We start from the raw sequence: 25,192 nt of genomic DNA, 5'->3' as shown, positions 1-25,192 counted from the left end.
GTCCGCAATTTCTGCCGAAGGTGGTGTCATCTTTTCATTTGAACCAACCTATTGTGGTGCCTGCGGCTACTCGTGACTTGGAGGATTCCAAGTTACTAGATGTAGTCAGGGCCTTGAAGATTTATGTAGCCAGGACGGTTGGAGTCAGGAAAACTGACTCGCTGTTTATCCTGTATGCATCCAACAAGCTGGGTGCTCCTGCTTCAAAGCAAACCATTGCTCGCTGGATCTGTAACACGATTCAGCAGGCTCATTCTGCGGCGGGATTGCCGCTTCCAAAATCAGTAAAAGCCGATTCCACAAGGAAGGTGGGCTCTTCTTGGGCGGCTGCCCGAGGGGTCTCGGCATTACAGCTTTGCAGAGCGGCTACTTGGTCAGGTTCAAACACTTTTGCAAAGTTCTACAAGTTTGATACCCTGGCTGAGGAGGACCTTGTGTTTGCTCATTCGGTGCTGCAGAGTCATCCGCACTCTCCCGCCCGTTTGGGAGCTTTGGTATAATCCCCTTGGTCCTTACGGAGTCCCCAGCATCCACTAGGACGTTAGAGAAAATAAGATTTTACTTACCGGTAAATCTATTTCTCGTAGTCCGTAGTGGATGCTGGGCGCCCGTCCCAAGTGCGGACTTCTTCTGCAATACTTGTATATAGGCCCTCATTCCGAGTTGATCGGTCGCAAGGCGAATTTAGCAGAGTTACACACGCTAAGCCGCCGCCTACTGGGAGTGTATCTTAGCATCTTAAAATTGCGACCGATGTATTCGCAATATTGCGATCACAAACTACTTAGCAGTTTTAGAGTAGCTCCATACTTACTCTGCCTGTGCGATCAGTTCAGTGCTTGTCGTTCCTGGTTTGACGTCACAAACACACCCAGCGTTCGCCCAACCACTCCCCCGTTTCTCCGGCCACTCCTGCGTTTTTCCCGGAAACGGTAGCGTTTTCAGCCACACGCCCATAAAACGGCCAGTTTCCGCCCAGTAACACCCATTTCCTGTCAATCACATTACGTTCGCCGGAGCGATGAAAAAGCCGTGAGTAAAAATACTATCTTCATAGCAAAGATACTTGGCGCAGTCGCAGTGCGAATATTGCGCATGCGCACTAAGCGGAATTTCACTGCGATGCGATGAAAAATACCGAGCGAACGACTCGGAATGAGGGCCATAGTTATTGCTTAAATAAGGGTTATGTTATGTTGGCATCTGTTTGATGCTCCGTTGTTGTTCATACTGTTAGCTGGGTAAAGTTATCACAAGTTATACGGTGTGATTGGTGTGGCTGGTATGAGTCTTACCCTGGATTCCAAAATCCTTTCCTTGTAATGTCAGCTCTTCCGGGCACAGTTTCCTTAACTGAGGTCTGGAGGAGGGGCATAGAGGGAGGAGCCAGTGCACACCAGTAGTACTAAATCTTTCTTAGAGTGCCCAATCTTCCGCGGAGCCCGTCTATTCCCCATGGTACTTACGGAGTCCCCAGCATCCACTACGGGCTACGAGAAATAGATTTACCGGTGAGTAATATCTTATTATAAATAATATATATTTATTTATTGTGTGTCATATATATATATATATATATATATATATATCAAAACGCAATTATACCTAATTACTGCGCTGGTGCGGCAGCCCTCTAATTCGATCCTCCTGTTAGTGAGGACCATACCTCTGTCTAGATTGGGCAATACTTTGCTTTTAATAAATTGTGTAAAGCCATAATCATTTGGTCAATTTTTAGTTGGTAACCAGTTTAAGTGATTGAGAGCGCCCTCTGATTCAATTTGCTGGAGATATATATATATATATATATATATATATATATATATATATATATATATATATATATATACACATACAGGGTGGTCTTCAGTATGCCAATGTCGGGATCACGGCGCACAGTATACCGGCGCTGGGATCCCGACACCCAGCATACCGACAGATATTCTCCCTCGTGGGGGTCCACGACCCCCCTGGAGGGAGAATAAATAGCATGGCGCGCGTAGTGCGCCACCGTGCCTGCAGCGTAACGAGCGCAGCGAGCCCGCAAGGGGCTCCTTTGCACTCTCCACACTGTTGGTATGCCGGCGGTCGGGCTCCCGGCGCCGGTATGCTGGTCGCTGGGAGCCCGGCCGCCAGCATACCATACTACACCCTACATACATACATACATACATACACACATACACACATACACACACACATACACACACACATACACACATACATACACACATACACACATACATACATACATACATACATACATACACACATACACACACATACATACACACACACATACATACATACATACATACATACATACATACATACATACACACACACACACACACACACACACATACATACATACATACACACACACACATACACACATATACACACACACACATACACACATACACACATACATACATACACACACACACATACATACACACACATACACACACACACACACATACACACACATTTAGAGTTCTATCCACCTCTCTTGCCGTCTTGCAGTGTAGGAGTGTATATAAGTACCCTTGTTGTGCATCCATTGGAGTAATGGTTACAGTCTCTTGTCACTTCCTCAGGTGGCGGCTTTGTCTGGTGACGCACGTCGCTGTCTGGACATCTGTCGCAGGGCCACGGAGATCTGCGAGTTCTCTGGAAAGAAGAATGAATCGCCCATAGTGAAAATGCCTCATGTCATAGAGGCCCTGGATGAGATGTTCTCTTCTCCCTACGTCATGGCCATCAGGTAAATACAGGGTGTATACAGGTGTATACTGAGCAGCATCTAAGCCTTTTACACTGGTCTGAACAGAAAATATGTAATGTTACAGGTGTGTATGTATGTCCAGTGATAAAGTCATTTCTGTTTTCTCTGACGTCCTAAGTGGATGCTGGGGACTCCGTCAGGACCATGGGGAATAGCGGTTCCGCAGGAGACAGGGCACAAAAGTAAAAGCTTTAGGATCAGGTGGTGTGCACTGGCTCCTCCCCCTATGACCCTCCTCCAAGCCTCAGTTAGGTTTTTGTGCCCGGCCGAGAAGGGTGCAATCTAGGTGGCTCTCCTAAAGAGCTGCTTAGAGTAAAAGTTTTGTTAGGTCTTTTTATTTTCAGTGAGTCCTGCTGGCAACAGGCTCACTGCAACGAGGGACTTAGGGGAGAGAAGTGAACTCACCTGCGTGCAGGATGGATTGGCTTCTTAGGCTACTGGACACCATTAGCTCCAGAGGGAGTCGGAACACAGGTCTCACCCTGGGGTTCGTCCCGGAGCCGCGCCGCCGACCCCCTTGCAGATGCCGAAAAGTGAAGAGGTCCAGAAACCGGCGGCAGAAGACTTTTCAGTCTTCATAAGGTAGCGCACAGCACTGCAGCTGTGCGCCATTGTTGTCAGCACACTTCATAGCAGCGGTCACTGAGGGTGCAGGGCGCTTGGGGGGGGCGCCCTGGGCAGCAATGATAGTACCTTATTCTGGCTAAAAATACATCACATATAGCCCCTGGGGGCTATATGGATGTATTTAACCCCTGCCAGGTCTCAGAAAAACGGGAGAAGAGGCCTGCCGAAAAGGGGGCGGGGCCTATTCTCCTCAGCACACAGCGCCATTTTCCCTCACAGAAATGCTGGTGGGAAGGCTCCCAGGCTCTCCCCTGCACTGCACTACAGAAACAGGGTTAAAACAGAGAGGGGGGGCACTTATTTGGCGATATGTATATATATATTAAAATGCTATAAGGGAAAAACACTTATATAAAGGTTGTCCCTGTATAATTATAGCGTTTTTGGTGTGTGCTGGCAAACTCTCCCTCTGTCTCCCCAAAGGGCTAGTGGGGTCCTGTCCTCTATCAGAGCATTCCCTGTGTGTGTGCTGTGTGTCGGTACGTGTGTGTCGACATGTATGAGGACGATGTTGGTGAGGAGGCGGAGCAATTGCCTGAAATGGTGATGTCACTCTCTAGGGAGTCGACACCGGAATGGATGGCTTATTTAAGGAATTACGTGATAATGTCAACACGCTGCAAGGTCGGTTGACGACATGAGACGGCCGGCAAACCAATTAGTACCTGTCCAGGCGTCTCAAACACCGTCAGGGGCGTTAAAACGTCCTTTTACCTCAGTCGGTCGACACAGACACGGACACTGACTCCAGTGTCGACGGTGAAGAAACAAACGTATTTTCCTTTAGGGCCACACGTTACTTGTTAAGGGCAATGAAGGAGATGTTACATATTTCTGATACTACAAGTACCACAAAAAAGGGTATTATGTGGAGTGTGAAAAAACTACATGTGGTTTTTCCTGAATCAGATAAATTAAATGAAGTGTGTGATGATGCGTGGGTTTCCCCCGATAGAAAATTATTGGCGGTATACCCTTTCCCGCCTGAAGTTATGGCGCGTTGGGAAACACCCCTTAGGGTGGATAAGGCGCTCACACGCTTATCAAAACAAGTGGCGTTACCGTCTCCAGATACGGCCGCCCTCAAGGAGCCAACTGATAGGAGGCTGGAAAATATCCTAAAAAGTATATACACACATACTGGTGTTATACTGCGACCAGCGATCGCCTCAGCCTGGATGGGCAGCGCTGGGGTGACTTGGTCGGATTCCCTGACTGGAAATATTGATACCCTTGACAGGGACAGTATTTTATTGACTATAGAGCATTTAAAGGATGCATTTCTATATATGCGAGATGCACAGAGGGATATTTGCACTCTGGCATCAAGAGTAAGTGCGATGTCCATATCTGCCAGAAGATGTTTATGGACACGACAGTGGTCAGGTGATGCAGATTCCAAACGGCACATGGAAGTATTGCCGTATAAAGGGGAGGAGTTATTTGGGGTCGGTCCATCGGATCTGGTGGCCACGGCAACAGCTGGAAAATCCACCTTTTTACCCCAAGTCACATCTCAGCAGAAAAAGACATAGTCTTTTCAGCCTCAGTCCTTTCGTCCCCATAAGGGAAGAAGACTGCAGCAGGCAGCCCATTCCCAGGAACAGAAGCCTTCCACCGCTTCTGCCAAGTCCTCAGCATGACGCTGGGGCCGTACAAACAGGTGCGGTGGGGGGTCGTCTCAAGAGTTTCAGCACGCAGTGGGCTTACTCGCAAGTGGACCCCTGGATCCTACAAGTAGTATCCCAGGGGTACAGATTGGAAATTCGAGACGTCTCCCCCTCGCAGGTTCCTGAAGTTTGCTTTACCAACGTCTCCCTCCGACAGGGAGGCAGTATTGGAAACAATTCACAAGCTGTATTCCCAGCAGGTGATAATCAAAGTACCCCTCCTACAACAAGGAAAGGGGTATTATTCCACACTATATTGTGGTACTGAAGCCAGACGGCTCGGTGAGACCTATTCTAAATCTGAAATATTTGAACACTTACATACAAAGGTTCAAATCAAGATGGAGTCACTCAGAGCAGTGATAGCGAACCAGGAAGAAGGGGACTATATGGTGTCCCTGGACATCAAGGATGCTTACCTCCATGTCCCAATTTGCCCTTCTCACCAAGGGTACCTCAGGTTCGTGGTACAAAACTGTCACTATCAGTTTCAGACGCTGCCGTTTGGATTGTCCACGGCACCCCGGGTCTTTACCAAGGTAATGGCCGAAATGATGATTCTTTTTCAAAGAAAAGGCGTCTTAATTATCCCTTACTTGGACGATCTCCTGATAAGGGCAAGGTCCAGAGAACAGTTGGAGGTCGGAGTAGCACTATCTCAAGTAGTTCTACGACAGCACGGGTGGATTCTAAATATTCCAAAATCGCAGCTGTCTCCGACGACACGTCTGCTGTTCCTAGGGATGATTCTGGACACAGTCCAGAAAAAGGTGTTTCTCCCGGAGGAGAAAGCCAGGGAGTTATCCGAGCTATTCAGGAACCTCCTAAAACCAGGCCAAGTGTCAGTGCATCAATGCACAAGGGTCCTGGGAAAAATGGTGGCTTCTTACGAAGCGATTCCATTCGGCAGATTCCACGCAAGAACTTTTCAGTGGGATCTGCTGGGAAAATGGTCCGGATCGCATCTTCAGATGCATCAGCGGATAACCCTGTCTCCAAGGACAAGGGTGTCTCTTCTGTGGTGGCTGCAGAGTGCTCATCTACTAAAGGGCCACAGATTCGGCATTCAGGACTGGGTCCTGGTGACCACGGATGCCAGCCTGAAAGGCTGGGGAGCAGTCACACAAGGAAAAAATTTCCTGGGAGTGTGATCAAGTCTGGAGACTTCTCTCCACATAAATATACTGGAGCTAAGAGCAATTTACAATGCTCTAAGCTTAGCAAGACCTCTGCTTCAAGGTCAGCCGGTATTGATCCAGTGGGACAACATCACGGCAGTCGCCCACGTAAACAGACAGGGCGGCACAAGAAGCAGGAGGACAATGGCAGAAACTGCAAGGATTCTTCGCTGGGCGGAAAATCATGTGATAGCACTGTCAGCAGTGTTCATTCCGGGAGTGGACAACTGGGAAGCAGACTTCCTCAGCACGACCTCCACCCGGGAGAGTGGGGACTTCATCGTGAAGTCTTCCACATGATTGTGAACCGTTGGGAAAGACCAAAGGTGGACATGATGGCGTCCCGCCTGAACAAAAAACTGGACAGGTATTGCGCCAGGTCAAGAGACCCTCAGGCAATAGCTGTGGACGTTCTGGTAACACCGTGGGTGTACCAGTCGGTGTATGTGTTCCCTCCTCTGCTTCTCATACCTAAGGTACTGAGAATTATAAGACGTAGAGGAGTAAGAACTATACTCGTGGCTCCGGATTGACCAAGAAGGACTTGGTACCCGGAACTTCAAGAGATGCTCACAGAGGACTCATGGCCTCTGCCGCTAAGAAGGGACTTGCTTCAGCAAGTACCATGTCTGTTCCAAGACTTACCGCGGCTGCGTTGACGGCATGGCGGTTGAACGCCGGATCCTAAGGGAAAAAGGCATTCCGGAAGAGGTCATTCTTACCCTGGTCAAAGCCAGGAAGGAGGTGACCGCACAACATTATCACCACATGTGGCGAAAATATGTTGCGTGGTGTAAGGCCAGCAAGGCCCCACGAAGAAATTTCAACTCGGTCGATTCCTGCATTTCCTGCAAACAGGAGTGTCTATGGGCCTCAAATTGGGGTCCATTAAGGTTCAAGTTTCGGCCCTGTCGATTTTCTTTCAGAAAGAATTGGCTTCAGTTCCTGAAATCCAGAAGTTTGTCAAGGGAGTACTGCATATACAACCCCCTTTTGTGCCTCCAGTGGCACTGTGGGATCTCAACGTAGTTCTGGGATTCCTCAAATCACATTGGTTTAAACCGCTCAAATCTGTGGATTTGAAATATCTCACATGGAAAGTGACCATGATGTTGGCCCTGGCCTCGGCCAGGCGAGTGTCAGAATTGGCGGCTTTGTCTCACAAAAGCCCATATCTGATTGTCCATTCGGACAGGGCAGAGCTGCGGACTCGTCCCCATTTTCTCCCTAAGATGGTGTCAGCGTTTCACCTGAACCAGCTTATTGTGGTACCTGCAGCTACTAGGGACTTGGAGGACTCCAAGTTGCTAGATGTTGTCAGGGCCCTGAAAATATAGGTTTCCAGGACGGCTGGAGTCAGGAAAACTGACTTGCTGTTATCCTGTATGCACCCAACAAACTGGGTGCTCTTGCTTCTAAGCAGACGATTGCTAGTTGGATGTGTAGTACAATTCAGCTTGCACATTCTGTGGCAGGCCTGCCACAGCCAAAATATGTAAATGCCCATTCCACAAGGAAGGTGGGCTCATCTTGGGCGGCTGCCCGAGGGGTCTCGGCTTTACAACTTTGCCGAGCTGCTACTTGGTCAGGGGCACACCCTGGCTGAGGAGGACCTGGAGTTCTCTCACTCGGTGCTGCAGAGTCATCCGCACTCTCCCGCCCGTTTGGGAGCTTTGGTATAATCCCCATGGTCCTGACGGAGTCCCCAGCATCCACTTAGGACGTCAGAGAAAATAAGAATTTACTTACCGATAATTCTATTTCTCGTAGTCCGTAGTGGATGCTGGGCGCCCATCCCAAGTGCGGATTGTCTGCAATACTTGTACATAGTTATTGTTACAAAAATCGGGTTATTATTGTTGTGAGTCATCTTTTCAGAGGCTCCGCTGTTATCATGCTGTTAACTGGGTTCAGATCACAGGTTGTACAGTGTGATTGGTGTGGCTGGTATGAGTCTTACCCGGGATTCAAAATCCTTCCTTATTGTGTACGCTCGTCCGGGCACAGTATCCTAACTGAGGCTTGGAGGGGGGTCATAGGGGGAGGAGCCAGTGCACACCACCTGATCCTAAAGCTTTTACTTTTGTGCCCTGTCTCCTGCGGAGCCGCTATTCCCCATGGTCCTGACGGAGTCCCCAGCATCCACTACGGACTACGAGAAATAGAATTATCGGTAAGTAAATTCTTATTTTTTCTGCACACTTAGGCCAAACACAAACCGTGTCTTGTATCACACACTGATTATATCGGTCACCAGTATACAGGGGTTCACTATGATGTCCCGGCTGTCAGGATTCCGGCAGCGAGTCCTCTTGCTCGCTATGCTCACCACGCTTCCGGACCAGTGGCATTACCGGCATTTTAGCGGCTGTCGGGATCCTGAACGCCGGGTTCTCGACAGCCGGTATGTTATCTTCATCCCAGGATTTCTTTTTCCCTATGCTTACTGCTGTAATTCCCACTGATAAAAGGTCTATTTCTGCTGCGGGATACACTGGGCTCCACAAGGAATGGACAATGGGGGTGTAGAGTAGGATCTTGATCCGAGGCACCAACAGGCTCAAAGCTTTGACTGTTCCCAGAATGCATAGCGCCGCCTCCTCTATAACCCCGCCTCCCTGCACAGGAGCTCAGTTTTGTAGTTGGTGCTGCAGTAAGCAGGCACATAACAGAGGGGCTGCTCCAGGCAGCCCTATTAAGAGCTTTTTATGAGGTAAAAAGTGAAAACTTCAAGGGCAGCAGCGGTGGTAAATGTTTTGTGACATTCACTGCTGCAGCTCCAGCTCTCCCCAGTGGCGCTGTATACTCCCGAGCCCTGGTTGCCGGGTACCTACAGCGGAGGCTCCGGTTTTCTTCACGTCAGACACACACGACGGGGGCTCTCCAGGATCGCGTGGCCGCGCTTCGGGAGGTGGTAAGTGGGTCCCGCTCGCGGGACCCGGTCTTTATCGCGATCCGGCGCGGTCAGTGGGAGGCGGGCCGCGCGCGCTGGCGGTGGACACTGTGGCAGTACAGGCGATTCCACTAGATCACCAGGGCATGGGCGCAGGTCAGGTTTTCTCTCAACCAATTCTTAAATCGCCCACAGTACCCGGTGGTTTTGCCAGCAGGGGGATAAGGCTTAGACCTGAAGCCCCTCCCCCAGGGTGCCATTTCTAGCAAGTGTTCCCGCCCTGGAGCTGCATCTCTGTCTTTTCCTCACTCCCTGTCAGTGTCTGCGGCGCCATTATCCCTCAGCTCACTGTTCCTGGGACTGCTTGGGCAAATCCTCCTATGTAAAGCCGCCTGGTTGTCAGCGCTGTGACTTTACATGACACTTAAGTATTCTACCTGCCTTTTTAGTCAGTGTTAGTAAGAAAGAGTGCATTTAGTCAGGGGTTTATAGTACAATTACCCTGTGATATACATTCAGTTCTTACTGTGTACTGTTATATCTATTGTTATATAGCTGTGTAAGCTAGTCCAGTGCAGTATTATTGTTAGTAATAACCTCTGCATTGTACAGACTGAGACTATCTGTGTGTGCATTGATAGCTGAGTGGTGTCCATTTCGTGTCTTTCACTCAACTTGGTATCCCTATTTCTCTTTCATCCACTAGGGGACACTGGAGTCCTATACATTAGGGGTGTGAAGCTTGCAACCCGGAGGTGTGGCACAATCTAAAACAGTATTGTCTGCACAGCCGGCTCCTCCCCCTTCACATCCCTCCTCCCTCAGTTTTGAAAATTGTGCTTGGAGGTAGCACATAGAGCTTTGAGCTCCTGACAAAAAACTAAAAATAAGTAGTTGGTAGCTGCGTCCACCTAATAAAAGGGAGACAAGGCTGACCTTATAGGGAGACAAAGATCCCTTTTGAAGGGACCTGCATCTCTCATCTTGGAATCCTCATCTAAAAGTGAGTACTGGTAATTCATAAGGCCCAGTTAGATACTTAGTTAATTCCTGCTAAGCCTATTAGCTGAATAGATAAAACAATAAAATCTAGCCCTAGTCAGTCCCCTCCAGTAGTATGGCGCGGTACAGCACTATAAGTGGCTTTTACAAGGGGACCCTGTCATTGCTAACGCGGCAGTGGAGCTTCAGCCGCGGGGGGTTAGAACTTCATTATCCCCCCTCCTGTATACAAGGCGCGCTGATCGCGCTGCGGGACTTGGAGGCAACCGCCGAAATACGTCCCTTAGCGCGCGCACACAGAGGAACTTTACCGCCGCAAGGGCTCTGCTCAGGCGGCGGGCGGTCCCGGAGCACGGATAGAAATAGATGCTGGAGGCTCTGGCGGGCGCGGCGGCAGGGATCACAGAGCGGTGCTGGGGCACACAGACGCTGCTGCAGGGTTATCAGAAAGGCGGGAAAGCAGGTACATAAGACCTTCCCAGGGGCTTAATATACAATGATGAGGTGAAAGAAAAATTACAGTGTCGGCCATTTTATGATACTCATATTGGCGCCATTATAAGGGGAGGATATAAACCCTATCCCCTTGAAAATCACTATCCTCATCCACTGGGAGGGGTTAAACCCTAGCCCTAGTATAATGCAATTTTTTATACAGCTATAGTTCCCCCTGCTGGTAGAAATATATATAGAGATATATGTACTTGTTTTACATGAGGATTCCACAAACATTTAATTCTACTTACTATTTATATCTTCAAAGGATTTCTATACAAAGATCCTGAAGACAATACTGAGAAGCACGTGGACAACCCCACCATCGTAACTGATTTACAGTTCGGTCTGTGAGGGTTGCAAACCGGCTCGTGAACTTATTTTTTATAAAAAAAAAAATTTTCTCTTTCCTAATTTTTGGTTTTGTCATTTTCCCTCCTTTTACATAGGGATAAGTTTGCCAGCCGGTTCCAATACCTTCGCTTCCGTCATCCCTCAGTCTTTCCCTTCATAGTTCAAAAGGTGAAAGCGCTGAGTAATACCCTACTAGGGAGTTTATATAGCATGTCTAAAGCACCAGCCAAGACTTCAAAGACCTGCTATGTTTGTACGAAATGTAACAAAAAGAGCACGCGGGCTGGCAGCTCTGGAGTGTGCGACTCCTGCTTGGACAAGGACGCTCCACCTAGGAGCAGTGCTCCATCTAGGTCATGGGAAGAGAACCTGACAAAATTTCACAGGAGATGGCGGAATCCCGCAGACAACAATCGGAATGGGCTGCGGGATTCTCTAAGACAATGGAGGAATTTCTCATCAGGTTAACGCCGCGTGCACATGCAGAAACGAATGTGCGCAAGGTGGTTAAAAGACACGAGGAAGGAGTTCCTCTCATAGATACGGAGGAAGGTGAGTTAATTGAATCTACCCTGGACGCAGAGTTTCCAGAAGTAGACACGGAAATCTCGGGTATTGAGTCTTTGATTGAAGCAGTGAAAGAGATCCTAGACTTTAAGGCGGAAGACGTCAAGGAACCAGAAGAATTCGATTTATTCGAATTCCAAAAGCCGCGTTCTGCGGTGTTTCCCATTCCTAAGTCCCTCCAATCTCAGATGGAGGAGGCTTGGAAACAGCCGACAAACGCTTTCAATTTCCAAAGAGGTTTCAAGCGACTTATCCTCTGCCCAAGAGTGTCATTGATAAGTGGGAAACTCCACCTGTAGTGGATGCTTCCCTAGGAAGATTATCAAAAAAGACAATATTGCCAATACCTAATGTGACGACTTTAAAAGATGCATCAGATCGGAAGTTAGACACTACTGTAAAGTCAATTTTCATGGCAGCGGGTGCGGCACAGAGACCTGCGATCATATGTGCTTGGGTCAACAAGGCCATGAGCGCGTGGTCTGGCCGCATTGTACAAGCTATCGAGGAGGAAAATAGCTTGGAAGAGATTACCCAACTGGCGGACCACATTCGAGAATCGGCTTCATACTTGTGTCAAGCCTCTCAGGATCTTAGTAGAATAGCTTCGCGAATTTCCGCTTCGGCCATATCAGCTAGACGGATTTTATGGCTCAGAGAATGGCAGGGCGACTCTGACACCAAGATGGCGGTTGAATCCATCCCCTTTGGGGGAGAAATGCTTTTCGGTGCTGAGTTGGATAAGTGGATTTCGCAAGCTACAGCAGGGAAATCTACCTTTCTGCCTACTCCATATACGAGAGCCGTTCCATGATGGTCTCCCGGCCCACCTGGGATCTCCCTTGGTGGGCGGCTGGCTGGAGAGTTTTCGGGACATATGGTCCGTCACCTCTCCAGATCTTTGGATCAACGACATAATCTCCCAGGGGTACAGATTAGAATTTCAACTGAGACCTCACAGTCAGTTTTTTACAACGGGTCTGCCTCAATGCCCTCAGAAGGCAGAAGCACTACTGACAGCCATTCAAAAATTACTAAGGTCAGAGGTCATTACTACAGTTCCCGCCTCTCAGAGAGGAACGGGTTTCTATTCCAATCTTTTTGTCGTGCCAAAGCCAGACGGAACGGTCAGACCTATACTCAATTTAAAAGTTTTAAACCAGTTTCTAAAAATGTACAGATTCAAGATGGAATCAATCCAGTCGGTCATTGCAGGTCTGGAACAGGACGAATTTATGGTGTCCATGGACATAAAGGATGCATACCTGCATATTCCATTTTGGGCTCCCCACCAGGCCTACCTAAGGTTTGCATTGGTGAAACATCATTACCAATTCAGAGCCCTGCCATTTGGTCTATCATCAGCGCCAAGGATCTTCACGAAGATAATGGCGATCATGGTTGCGGGGCTGAGAATGTTGGGAGTCACGATAATACCCTATCTAGACGATCTTCTAATCAAAGCCTCCTCTCAAGAGAAGCTGATCAAAGATGTTCAGACGTCTCACCAATTTCTCATTCAACACGGATGGATTGTGAATTTCCGGAAATCCAACCTCGTTCCGACTCAACGAATTCAATTCCTTGGCCTCATCTTGGACACGGTACAGTTAAAAAAAAAAATTCTGCCAGAGTCCAAGATCAAGGATTTACAGAGGTTAGTGGATCAAGTACTAAGGACACCGTCAGTGTCGCTACGCCTCTGTGTACAACTTCTCGCAAAAATGGTGGCGTCGTTCGAAGCTCTCCAGTACGGCAGGCTTCATTCCCGACCGTTCCAAATGAACCTCCTTGCTCAGGGAGCCGGTTCACACTGGCTTCTTCATCGTCGGATCCGACTTCAACCACACGTACGAGTCTCCTTGATTTGGTGGTCGTTACACAAAAATCTCGCAGCAGGGAAGAGATTCGGGATATGGAATTGGATGATTCTGACAACGGACGCCAGCCTCAGAGGTTGGGATGCCGTCTTCGAAAACCATCAGTTTCAAGGACGATGGTCATTACAGGAGAGCAGATTGCCCATCAACATTCTCGAACTAAGAGCAGTTTACAATGCACTTCTCCTCGCCGAGGACTTAGTCATGACTCAGTAAGTGAGGGTACAATCGGACAATGTCACAACGACGGCTTACATAAACCGTCAGGGAGGAACAAGGAGCAAAATGGCGCTAAAAGAAGCCACAAAGATATTGTTGTGGGCGGAACGGCGAAACGTCGTCCTCTCGGCAGTGTTCATTCCAGGTGTGGAAAACTGGGAAGCAGATTATCTCAGTCGACAGGACATGCACCCGGGAGAGTGGTGCCTACAGCCACGGATCTTCGACATGGTGGTGAGGAGATGGGGTCTTCCTCAAGTGGACCTCATGGCGTCTCGGCAAAACCATCAGCTGCCCCGTTATGTGTCCAGAACAAGGGATCCGGCAGCAGAAGGAGTGGACGCATTGACACTTCCGTGGGGGTACGAAAAGGTTTATATATTTCCACCGTTTCCACTCATTCCCAGGGTTCTGAAGAGGCTGAAACGAGAGCGAGTGTGGGCGATTCTAATCGCACCAGATTGGCCACGCAGGAGTTGGTACTCGGATCTACAAGGCTTGTTAGCGGACAAACTGTGGCGGTTACCTCAGAGAGAGGACCTGCTATCTCAAGGCCCGTTTTTACATCCGGACCTGAACAGGCTGCGTTTAACGGCGTGGCTATTGAGACCAGGATCTTACGGAACAGAGGGATACCTAGAAAGGCTATTCCTACTATGATTGCAGCTCGAAAACCGGTCACGACCGGGCATTACTACAGAATTTGGAAGAAGTACATCGACTGGTGTCAGGAACGTAGATGAAATTAGACGACCTTCCACTTATCCAGACTTTTACTTTTCCTTCAAGCCGGACTAGACTTAGGTCTGCGCCTGGGATCTCTGAAGGTTCAAGTGTCGGCCCTTTCCATCCTTTTTCATCAGCGGTTGGCAGCCTTACCAGAGATTCAGACCTTTTTACAGGGGGTTCTGAGAATACAGCCCCCGTTTCGTCCTCCCACTGCACCGTGGGATCTCAACTTGGTATTAGATTTTTTGAAATCACCACTCTTTGAACCGTTACCGAGAACAGACCTAAAACATCTCTCTTGGAAGGTGACGTTGTTGCTAGCCTTGGCTTCGGCTAGGCGTGTTTCTGAGTTAGGAGCCTTATCGTGTAAGAGTCCCTTTTTGATTTTTCATGCGGACCGGGCGTAACTCCGTACACGAGCGGATTTCCTTCCTAAAGTTGTTTCAGGGTTCCATGTAAACCAGCCGATTGTGGTCCCATCCTTCCAGTGTCTGGCAGATGGGGATGTATCCTTGGATGTGGTCAGAGCGTTACGGGTGTACGTTCACATTACGGCGTCTTTTCGGAAGTCGGACCACTTATTTGTCCAAAGAAGGGTTGGCCGGCTTCTAAGCAGTCTCTGTCTAGATGGATTAGTCTTGCTATTCGGCAAGCTTATGTTTCCTGTGGTAAACAGGTTCCGGAACACACGGGTGCTCATACTACCCGGTCGGTGGGTGCCTCCTGGGCGGCTGCCAGAGGTGTCTCCACGACTCAACTTTGCAGAGCGGCGACGTGGTCCTCAGCCCACACGTTCGCGAAATTTTACAAGTTTGATACCTTTGCGTCCGAGGATTCTAAGTTCGGACGTTTGGTTTTACAGGCAACAGACAGCACTCCCTCCCTGGGGGATTACTTTGGGACGTCCCCTAATGTATAATGGAACTCCAGTGTCCCCTAGTGGATGAAAGAGAAAAGAGGATTTTTGGTACTTACCGATAAATCCATTTCTCTGAATCCTCTAGGGGACACTGGACGCCCACCTCGGTGCTGTCGGCCTGCTGTGTTTGGGTTATTGTTCAAGTTCGTACAAACGGTGTTAGTTTCGGTTTAAGAAGTTCTTGGATGCTGCTGTTCTGTTGTACGGTTCGGTTCCTCGCCAGGTGCAGTAGTCTCATGTCCAATTCTCTCGGTCACATTTTCAAAACGGAGGGAGGAGGGATGTGAAGGGGGAGGAGCCGGCTGTGCAGACAATACTGTTTTAGATTGTGCCACACCTCCGGTTTGCAAGCTTCACACCCCTAATGTATAATGGAACTCCAGTGTCCCCTAGAGGATTCAGAGAAATGGATTTATCGGTAAGTACCAAAATCCTCTTATTCCATAACCTGAGGGGGCTTGGTGCGTCAGGTGTTATTTAATATAGGATTTTCACAAAGATATACTGTATTACGTATTTTTCTCTGTGATTTAGTCACCATATCTCTCCTTTATCTCTGCTGGTGCTGACTAACTACGCAGGGGTTTGGGTTTAGGGATATAGTGCTGTTGCCAATTGCACTGTGTTACCTCATACTGCAAGTTATATCATGTCTGCTTCTGAGGGTAACGGTTCTGCCGGTGTTGCTGAAGCCACAGATCACTATGAGGAGAATATAGCAGCTGTGGGCTCTGGTTCTGGGGGCTTCTTGCCCCCCAGTGGGCTGTGGCAACGGAGGCACATACTGACCCACCGTGGGCCTCTTTTTCCACGCTTCTGCATACGCTAGTTAATAAACTAACACCCCCTATGGGACCCCCAATGCCGGTACAACCGTATGTGGTCCCTGCAGCTAAGCCGCCGTGGGCGGACGATTTATCTGCTCAGTTAAAGACGTTGAACCGGTCCCTGACTACTAAAAAGTCTGACCATCGCTCGCCTAAGTCCAAGGGGTCCTCTAAGCGAGCGCTCGTCTCCTCACAATCCACTGCTGTCACACCTCGTCTGATGAAGACGACACGTATACTGACCCCACAGGTTCTGACTCAGATACGGGTGATGGGGAGGGTAGTTCACATGTGGATGTTCCTGATCTTGTGGAGGCTATTAAGTTAATTCTACAGATTACGGATGATCCCGAGCCATCCGTCCCTCCTAAGAAACCAGATAGGTTCAAGCGTCAGAAGGTGGTTAAACAAGTTTTACCTCACTCTGGCCACAGAGTGGATATACGTCAGGAACCCTGGGAAAACCCGGGCACGAAGTTTGTGCCTCACAAGAAAATGCTGGCTCGCTATCCCCTCGCGCCAGAGCTGTCTAAGAATTGGGAAACGCCTCCTCCTGTGGACTCGCATGTGGCTAGTATGGTGGTTTCCTCAGCTCTGCCTGTAACTACCGTCACGTCTCTAAAAGAGCCTACGGATAAGCGTGTGGAGGGTTGTCTGAAAGCGATTTACACCCTCACGGGTGCTGCGCAAAGGCCCACTATTGCAGCTACGTGGGCTGCCGAGGCTATTGAAGCTGATAAAGCTAAATATTTATCCTTTAACACAAGCTATTTACTAATACCGTGAAGCCGTAATGGCCGCTAAACCTCGTGCACGTGCTACGCACTTTGTACGCTATTTGCGTACAAAGACCTCGCACGTGGTACGCACGTTACGTACACACGCTACGCTGGGTGTACGGAATACACACAGCGAGCGTACACACAGACAATATCCTTTTTAAACCTTAAACACAGAGTATGCTTATACTATAAACCTTAGCATTGAGGTACTGTAATGATATAACACTGATTAACCTTAGTATTTAAGCCAGCTGTTTGAGCGATTGAGATGCTCAGAAACCCTTAGTAATAAATGGTGAAACACACAAACACTTGTTAAGGTTCCAACACCTTACTGGATGATTTTAGTATGTAAAAGGGACAAGAAAACAGTTTACAGCTTATACACTACAGACCTAACATTAATAACTAAACAGAATAACTAAACAGTAAGATACACAATAGCGAACGAACGCAAACACAAATACATAGAATAAGAATGAATGGCTTACATTAAACGGGTAACAAAGTGGCCACAGAGAAACATACCATACGGGGGAACACTCGCTAGCGCAACCGGATCCAGTCCTCCAATTATCCGACAGATAAATGTTGATGAGAGAGAGTACTGGCCGGTCAGGGGACAGTGGCCTTTATATACACAACATACAGTACACTACAATGGGCCCTACAATCTCATTGTTCATTGGACACAGGAATGTCTCTCTGCACTATAACAAAAGGTCATAGGTGGATTTGAACAGGTGGGCTGTGACTATTTCAAACTGCTCAGGTGGGAGGTATCCACAGGATTCCCGCCGCGTGGATAATGAACTGCAAATACAGTAAATGTCCATAAACTTCTTATAGACATAACTATACGCAGGAGCGATTAATCTCTTCCTAACCAACACCGGAATGTTTCTAATAAAATACTCTTCCGTTAGATACTAGACACCACCGTTCAGCCTTTGCCTGACCCTTCATATCATGCAAAGAGGAATTCCCAAGTCCCCGAACCATTTACACTAAACATACTTGCAGATATTATTAAGGGGAATACTATCTACAAAACACGCTATATGGGTTAACTATGCTATAAACGAGTCGCCAGCTACAGGCTCACAAACTCCGCCGTAAATACCCACATTATGCGCAATATCGCTGGAGCGATATTACGCAACTTGCGGATGTGTGCACGTACGGCGGACTGAGTGCACGCGCAGCGGGCATGTGCATGGGGTTAGTATATGGCAATGTGAAGCATGATATTTTTCGACTTTGACAAAGCGTGGGCCTTGGAGTTAGATACTGAAATCTCCTCTGACCATGCTAGACAATGCTTGTCATATATTGTCACAGTTTCTCGCTATATTAAAGAGGCGGCTTCGGATGCCGGTATCATAGCAGCCAAGGCCTCTACTACGTCAGTCCTGGCTTGCTGGATATTGTGGCTGAGATCCTGGTCTGTGGATCTGGACTCTAGAAAAACCCTGGAGGTACTCCCTTTCAAGGGAGATATTCTGTTTGGGGAGGACTTAAATAAGATGGTGGCTGACTTGGCTACTGCCAAAACTGCCTGTCTACCAAATACTGCTCCTTCTGTGTCGAAGGCTAAAGGTACGTCCTTTCGTCCTTCAGGTAAAGCAAAAGGTCAGGCGTACCACAAGCAGGCCCGCACTTCCAAACCTGGTAAGCCGAAGCCCAAAAGAGCCTGGGCTGCCCGTCAGCCAGCTTCCAAGACCGATAAGGCTGCCGCATGACGGGGCGGGCCTCCCCCTGGGGGATCCCAGGGTGGGGGGCCAGCTTCTAGAGTATACCCAGGAATGGTTGAAGACCACTTCAGATGCCTGAGTACGGGAAGTCGTCACTCGAGGTTACGCCATAGCCTTCAAAAACCGACCCCCGCATCGATTTTGCCAGACAGACGTCCCGTCGGACCAGACAAAGGCAAACACTCTGCATTCGGTGGTACAGCACCTCCTGGATACAGGAGTCTTAGTACAGGTGCCTTTTGCTCAGAGGGGCCGGGGGTACTATTCTCCGCTGTTTCTAGTCCCGAAACCGAATGGGTCCTCCCGGCCCATTCTCAACCTCAAGGCATTGAACAGGTTTGTGAAGGTTTCCAAGTTCCGTATGGAAACCCTTTGCTCTATAGTTCTGGCCTTGGAACCTGGGGACTACATGGTCTCCCTGGATATACAGGATGCTTACCTGCATATTCCTATAGCAGCGTCACATCAGCAATACCTGAGGTTCGCTATTGGCAATCTTTATTACCAGTTTCGGGCGTTACATTTTGGTTTGACAACGGCTCCGCGAGTCTTCACCAAAGTAATGGCGGTGATGACGGTGGTACTCCGCCGTCAAGGGGTCAGGATACTGCCGTACCTGGACAATTTGTTAATCCTGGCAAATTCCCCAGAACTTCTCCTGTGTCATCTGGATATGACGGTCCGGTTTCTACAAGCCCACGGGTGGCTAATCAACTGGAAGAAATCCTCCCTGGTCCCTGCTCAGAGCATGATGCACCTGGGAGCGCTATTGGACACTAACAACCAGTGGTTGTTCTTGTCTCAGGAGAAAGTCCTGAAGCTTCAGGACAGGATTCGTTGCTTCCTTTCTCATCCGCAAGTGTCGATACATTCAGCAATGCAGGTGCTGGGCCTCATGGTCTCAGCATTCGACATGGTGGAGTATGCTCAATTCCATTCTCGCCCCCTCCAGAAGCTGATTCTAGCCAAGTGGGACGGCTTGCCTCACCGGATCAGGTCTCACATGATCTCATTGACTTCGGAGGTCCGTCTGTCGCTACTTTGGTGGCTCCGGGACCAACAGTTGTGCAGGGGCCGTCCCTTCTGGATATCCAACTGGGTCCTGTTGACGACAGATACCAGTCTAAGAGGTTGTGGCGCGGTGCTGGAGCAACACTCCCTTCAGGGTCGGTGGACCAAGGAGGAGTCTCTCCTCTCGATCAACATTCTGGAATTGCGGGCGGTCTTCAATGCTTTGAACCTGGCCCAGCATTTAATTCAGAACCGTCCTGTTCAAATACAGTCGGACAACGCCACCACTGTGGCTTACATAAATCATCAAGGCGGCACTCGAAGCCGTTCAGCAATGAAGGAAGTCTCACGGATTCTACGTTGGGCGGAACGCCATCTACCGGCCATATTGGCAATATTCATTCCGGGAGTCCTGAATTGGGAAGCGGACTTTCTCAGTCGTCAGGACGTGCATGCCGGCGAGTGGAGCCTCCATCCAGAAGTGTTTCAACTCCTAGTGGAAAAGTGGGGTCTTCCAGATGTAGATCTGATGGCGTCTCGACACAATCACAAGGTTTCGGTCTTAGGAGCAAGAACAAGGGATACTCAAGCAGCATTCGTGGATGCGCTGGCGGTGCCGTGGAGGTTTCGGCTGCCGTACGTGTTCCCTCCGGTGTCACTCCTGCCCAGGGTAATTCGGAAGTTCAAGCAAGAAAAAGGAAATCTGCTTCTCATAGCTCTGGCGTGGCCCAGACGGCACTGGTTCTCAGACCTGCAAGGCCTATCGTCAGAGTGTCCACTTCTGCTTCCACAACGCCCAGACCTCCTCGTTCAGGGCTCCTGTGTCTACCAGGACCTAGCCTGGCTGTCTTTGACGGCGTGGCTCTTGAAGCTTCCGTCTTGAGGGCTAAGGGTTTTTCTAAAGAGGTCATTAAAACTATGTTGCGGGCCCGGAAACCGGCTTCTGCTCGGATTTACTACAGGGTCTGGCATTCCTACTTTGTTTGGTGCGCATCTAATAATTATGACGCTTCCAAGTTTTAGTACAGCCAAACTTTTGGCTTTTCTGCAGCAGGGCCTAGATTTAGGCCTGCGTCTGGCCTCCCTCAAGGTTCATATTTCTGCCTTGTCGGTGTGGTTTCAGAGAAAAATTGCGACTTTACCTGATGTTCATACTTTCACTCACGGTGTGTTGCGTATCCAACCTCCCTATGTCCCACCTGTGGCTCCTTGGGACTTGTCGGTGGTTTTGGAGGCGTTGCAGGAGCCTCCGTTTGAACCCCTGGGTTCAGCTGACCTTAAGTGGCTTTCCCTTAAGGTGGTGTTCTTGCTGGCTATTGCCTCTGCTAGAAGAGTGTCGGATCTGGGTGCCTTGTCTTGTAGTTCCCCATATCTGATTTTTCACCGTGACCGGGCGGTTCTTAGGACTCGTCCCCGGACATTTACCTAAGGTGGTTTCTTTGTTCCACCTTAATCAGGAGATTGTGGTTCCGACCCTTGTCTTTCCTGATCTGTCTCCCAAAGAGAGGTCTTTGGATGTGGTACGGGCTCTCCGTATCTACGTGAAGAGAACTGCTTCTGTTCGAAAATCTGATTCTCTCTTTGTTTTGTTTGGATTTCACAAACGTGGCTGGCCTGCTCACAAGCAGACCCTGGCCAGATGGATTAGAATGGTGATTGCACATGCTTATGTGAAGGCTGGTCTATCAGCTCCTACTCACATTATGGCCCATTCTTGGGCGGCCCAACGTGGTGTGACCCTTGAGCAATTGTGCAAGGCGGCTACGTGGTCCTCCGGGAACATGTTCATAAGGTTCTATGCCTTCGGTACTGCCGCTTCCCAGGATGCTTCCTTTGGACGCCGGGTTCTTGTGCCCGCTACAGTGCGTTCCCTCCCATAGGGAACTGCTTTAAGACGTCCCCATTGTCCAATCCTTGTGGAGCCCAGTGTACCCCGCAGCAGAAAACGTATTTTATGGTAAGAACTTACCTTTGTTAAATCTCTTTCTGCGAGGTACACTGGGCTCCACAAGGCGCCCACCCTGACGCACTTAGCTTCTTTGGGTTGGTATGGCATTAGCCGCTGACACTTCTCTTGTCGTGAGAGTGTGGTGTATGTGGCTACTAACCGTTGTCATCTCTCTTCCTGCTACTGCATTGGGCTGGTTAACTAAAAACTGAGCTCCTGTGCAGGGAGGCGGGGTTATAGAGGAGGCGGCGCTGTGCATTCTGGAAACAGTCAAAGCTTTGAGCCTGTTGGTGCCTCGGATCAAGATCCTACTCTACACTCCATTGTCCAATCCTTGTGGAGCCCAGTGTACCTCGCAGAAAGAGATTTAACAAAGGTACGTTCTTACCATAAATCTCGTTTTCTCCAGCAGGGTCCACAGGTTATCCACAGGATAACAATGGGATATGATGAAGCGACAGCGGATTTGCACCAATCAGTCAAAGCTTTTCCGGCCTTCCAGCATGCAATGGTCCCGTCCATATATCCCCGCCTCCTGGCTCAGGCAAATCAGTTTTTTGTTTGGTGCGGCAGGAACCAGCCATGGTCACAGGGCTGCTGGTTTGTTAGCAGCCCGAAGCTTTCTTATTTTATTTTTATAGTCTTACTAGTTTTTGAGTGATCTTTCTGAACAGCGTCTTATACGCATATTGGACAGAGTCGATCCAACAACTCTCCGCCGTGTCGCGACAACGCTTACCCACGAGTACAGTGCTGTTTCGGCGGGCGTCTGTGACGGCTATACTAGCAGGTCCAGCAGACGTTACCAGGCTGTGGCCGGAGCACGGGGAGAAGGTAAGGCATCGGTTCCACTTAGTAGATGGAATACGGACACAGCCGCACTGTATTGGGAGGAGACTACCAGACAGTAGCTGGCGCGCCGCCACCCCGGGTGCACCAGCGCTATACCTTAGGGATTAGAGGCGCCAGGAATAGCATGAGGCCGCGATCCCTAGGGTTGATGTCAGCAGTGGGGAGTCAGACGCTCTCCTGGTCACCCCTCCCCCGGTCCATGACCAGTTTCCTCCGAGTCTCCCGCCATGAACGGCTTCCTGCTTCCGTCTCAGACGTTGTACACGTGGGGGACCAAGTCGCAGCATAGGCAGCTGTGTGACTGGTGCGTCCGTGTTCACTGAGCGTCTGTGTTCACTGTAGGTTCATGGAGCGGCAGTGTACCCTAGTAGTGTCTGGATCCACTCAGCGTTCACTAATGTATAGATCGGTCCTGGAAGCGAGGTGAGTCTCCCTGTATCCCACTCTACTGAGTACGGGTTATACAGTACTAAAGTCTCTATCTACCATTTGAGTATGAATAGTTAGATAAGTGCATATTGCATGAGTCTGTATACATTTACTGTTGTTTCATCCGCATTTGTGTCTGAATACATTAGATCTGTTTAAACATGATGCAGTAATATGTTCTCCTACATACTTAAAATGTAGTTGATGATGTGCTCATATTGCTTAATATACTAATGTATAACATGTGACTGCTAGTGTGATTGCTGACTTTACTATATTTTTGTCAGTTTGTTCCGATCCTCAATGCTGGTGCATGGGTGGGGTCAGATTGTATGTCACTTTAAGTAGTTTAAAGTGATTACAGTCACAAATTGTGTAGTATTCTGTGGAAGTGTTGATTATTTATCATGTCTAAGAGCAGCAAAGGTGAGGAAGGTACACTTACAGCAACACCAACACTCATATCATGTTTGTCTTGCAAAGCTGTGTTATCCTCTCAGGATCTGGTTCATGATGGTTTGTGTGCAAATTGTTTTAGCTTTCATCAGGGGTTAATGAAAAATACAAGGTAGATTCTGGTGCAGATGGATCCACCTTGGGCTATGTTTGCACAGACTTTATCCAGTACAGCTGAACGGATAATTCCTCCAACTCCTGTACCAGGATAGGTTACGCTATTAAACCTTACATGCAGCTACCCACCTATGGTGGATCACTTCCAGCAGCAGCTTCTCAAAAGAAACAAGCTGATAAACCGGTGGTAAGTAAATCTTCACCCTCACAGGCTACACATGATTCAGATGAGGAGTCATCAGAAGATGAAAGCTCAATTAATTCTACTTCGGCATACGAAGAGGAGGAGGAAGGTCTCCGCTCAGTGGATATAGCTGAGTTAATTAAAGCAATGAAAGCCATTCTATTCTTAGAGGATTCAGCAGAGCCTGTGTTAAAAACCAAGGCACCTGTGTTTAAACGTCCCAAAACAGTTAAGACTGAGTTTCCATGGTCAGATCAGCTGACGGAAATTATGGAAGAGGCTTGGGCTACACCCAATAAGAAGTTTAGAATTCCTAAGAAATGGAATTCCAATTTTCTCTGACGTCCTAGTGGATGCTGGGAACTCCGTAAGGACCATGGGGAATAGCGGCTCCGCAGGAGACTGGGCACAAAAAGTAAAAGCTTTAGACTAGCTGGTGTGCACTGGCTCCTCCCCCCATGACCCTCCTCCAAGCCTCAGTTAGATTTTTGTGCCCGAACGAGAAGGGTGCAAGCTAGGTGGCTCTCCTGAGCTGCTTAGAAGTAAAAGTTTAAATAGGTTTTTTATTTTCAGTGAGTCCTGCTGGCAACAGGCTCACTGCATCGTGGGACTAAGGGGAGAAGAAGCGAACTCACCTGACTGCAGAGTGGATTGGGCTTCTTGGCTACTGGACATTAGCTCCAGAGGGACGATCACAGGTTCAGCCTGGATGGGTCCCGGAGCCGCGCCGCCGGCCCCCTTACAGAGCCAGAAGAGCGAAGAGGTCCGGAGAAAGCGGCGGCAGAAGACGTTCCTGTCTTCAAATAAGGTAGCGCACAGCACTGCAGCTGTGCGCCATTGCTCTCAGCACACTTCACACTCCGGTCACTGAGGGTGCAGGGCGCTGGGGGGGAGCGCCCTGAGACGCAATAAAAACGATATAAAAACCTTATATGGCTAAAAAAAATGCATCACATATAGCTCCTGGGCTATATGGATGCATTTATCCCCTGCCAGTTTCCTGAAAAAAGCGGGAGAAAAGGCCGCCGTGAAGGGGGCGGAGCCTTTCTCCTCAGCACACAAGCGCCATTTTCTCTAACGTCCTAAGTGGATGCTGGGGACTCCGTAAGGACCATGGGGAATAGCGGCTCCGCAGGAGACTGGGCACATCTAAAGAAAGCTTTAGGACTATCTGGTGTGCACTGGCTCCTCCCCCTATGACCCTCCTCCAAGCCTCAGTTAGATCTCTGTGCCCGAACGAGAAGGGTGCACACTAGGGGCTCTCCTGAGCTTCTTAGTGAAAGTTTTAGATTAGGTTTTTTATTTTCAGTGAGACCTGCTGGCAACAGGCTCACTGCATCGAGGGACTAAGGGGAGAAGAAGCGAACTCACCTGCGTGCAGAGTGGATTGGGCTTCTTAGGCTACTGGACATTAGCTCCAGAGGGACGATCACAGGCCCAGCTTGGATGGGTCCCAGAGCCGCGCCGCCGGCCCCCTTACAGAGCCAGAAGGCAGAAGAGGTCCGGAA

General features: G+C 49.1%; 1 protein-coding gene across 3 annotated transcripts in view; it reads left to right on the top strand.

Annotated features, from left to right (window-relative positions):
- ORC1 (origin recognition complex subunit 1) overlaps positions 1-25,192 on the top strand; it is a 384,523-nt gene that overhangs the window by 309,559 nt on the left and 49,772 nt on the right. For all 3 annotated transcript variants that reach the window (XM_063938885.1, XM_063938884.1, XM_063938886.1), the window contains exon 16: positions 2,604-2,770. In XM_063938885.1, the coding sequence (XP_063794955.1) occupies positions 2,604-2,770 (167 nt within the window). The remainder of the gene's footprint in view (positions 1-2,603; positions 2,771-25,192) is intronic.

This window comes from Pseudophryne corroboree, chromosome 9, assembly GCF_028390025.1.
Source record: "Pseudophryne corroboree isolate aPseCor3 chromosome 9, aPseCor3.hap2, whole genome shotgun sequence".
Taxonomy (NCBI): Eukaryota; Metazoa; Chordata; class Amphibia; order Anura; family Myobatrachidae; genus Pseudophryne; species Pseudophryne corroboree.
Note: the sequence above shows the minus strand (reverse complement) of the source record. Positions and strands in the feature narration are given on the sequence as shown.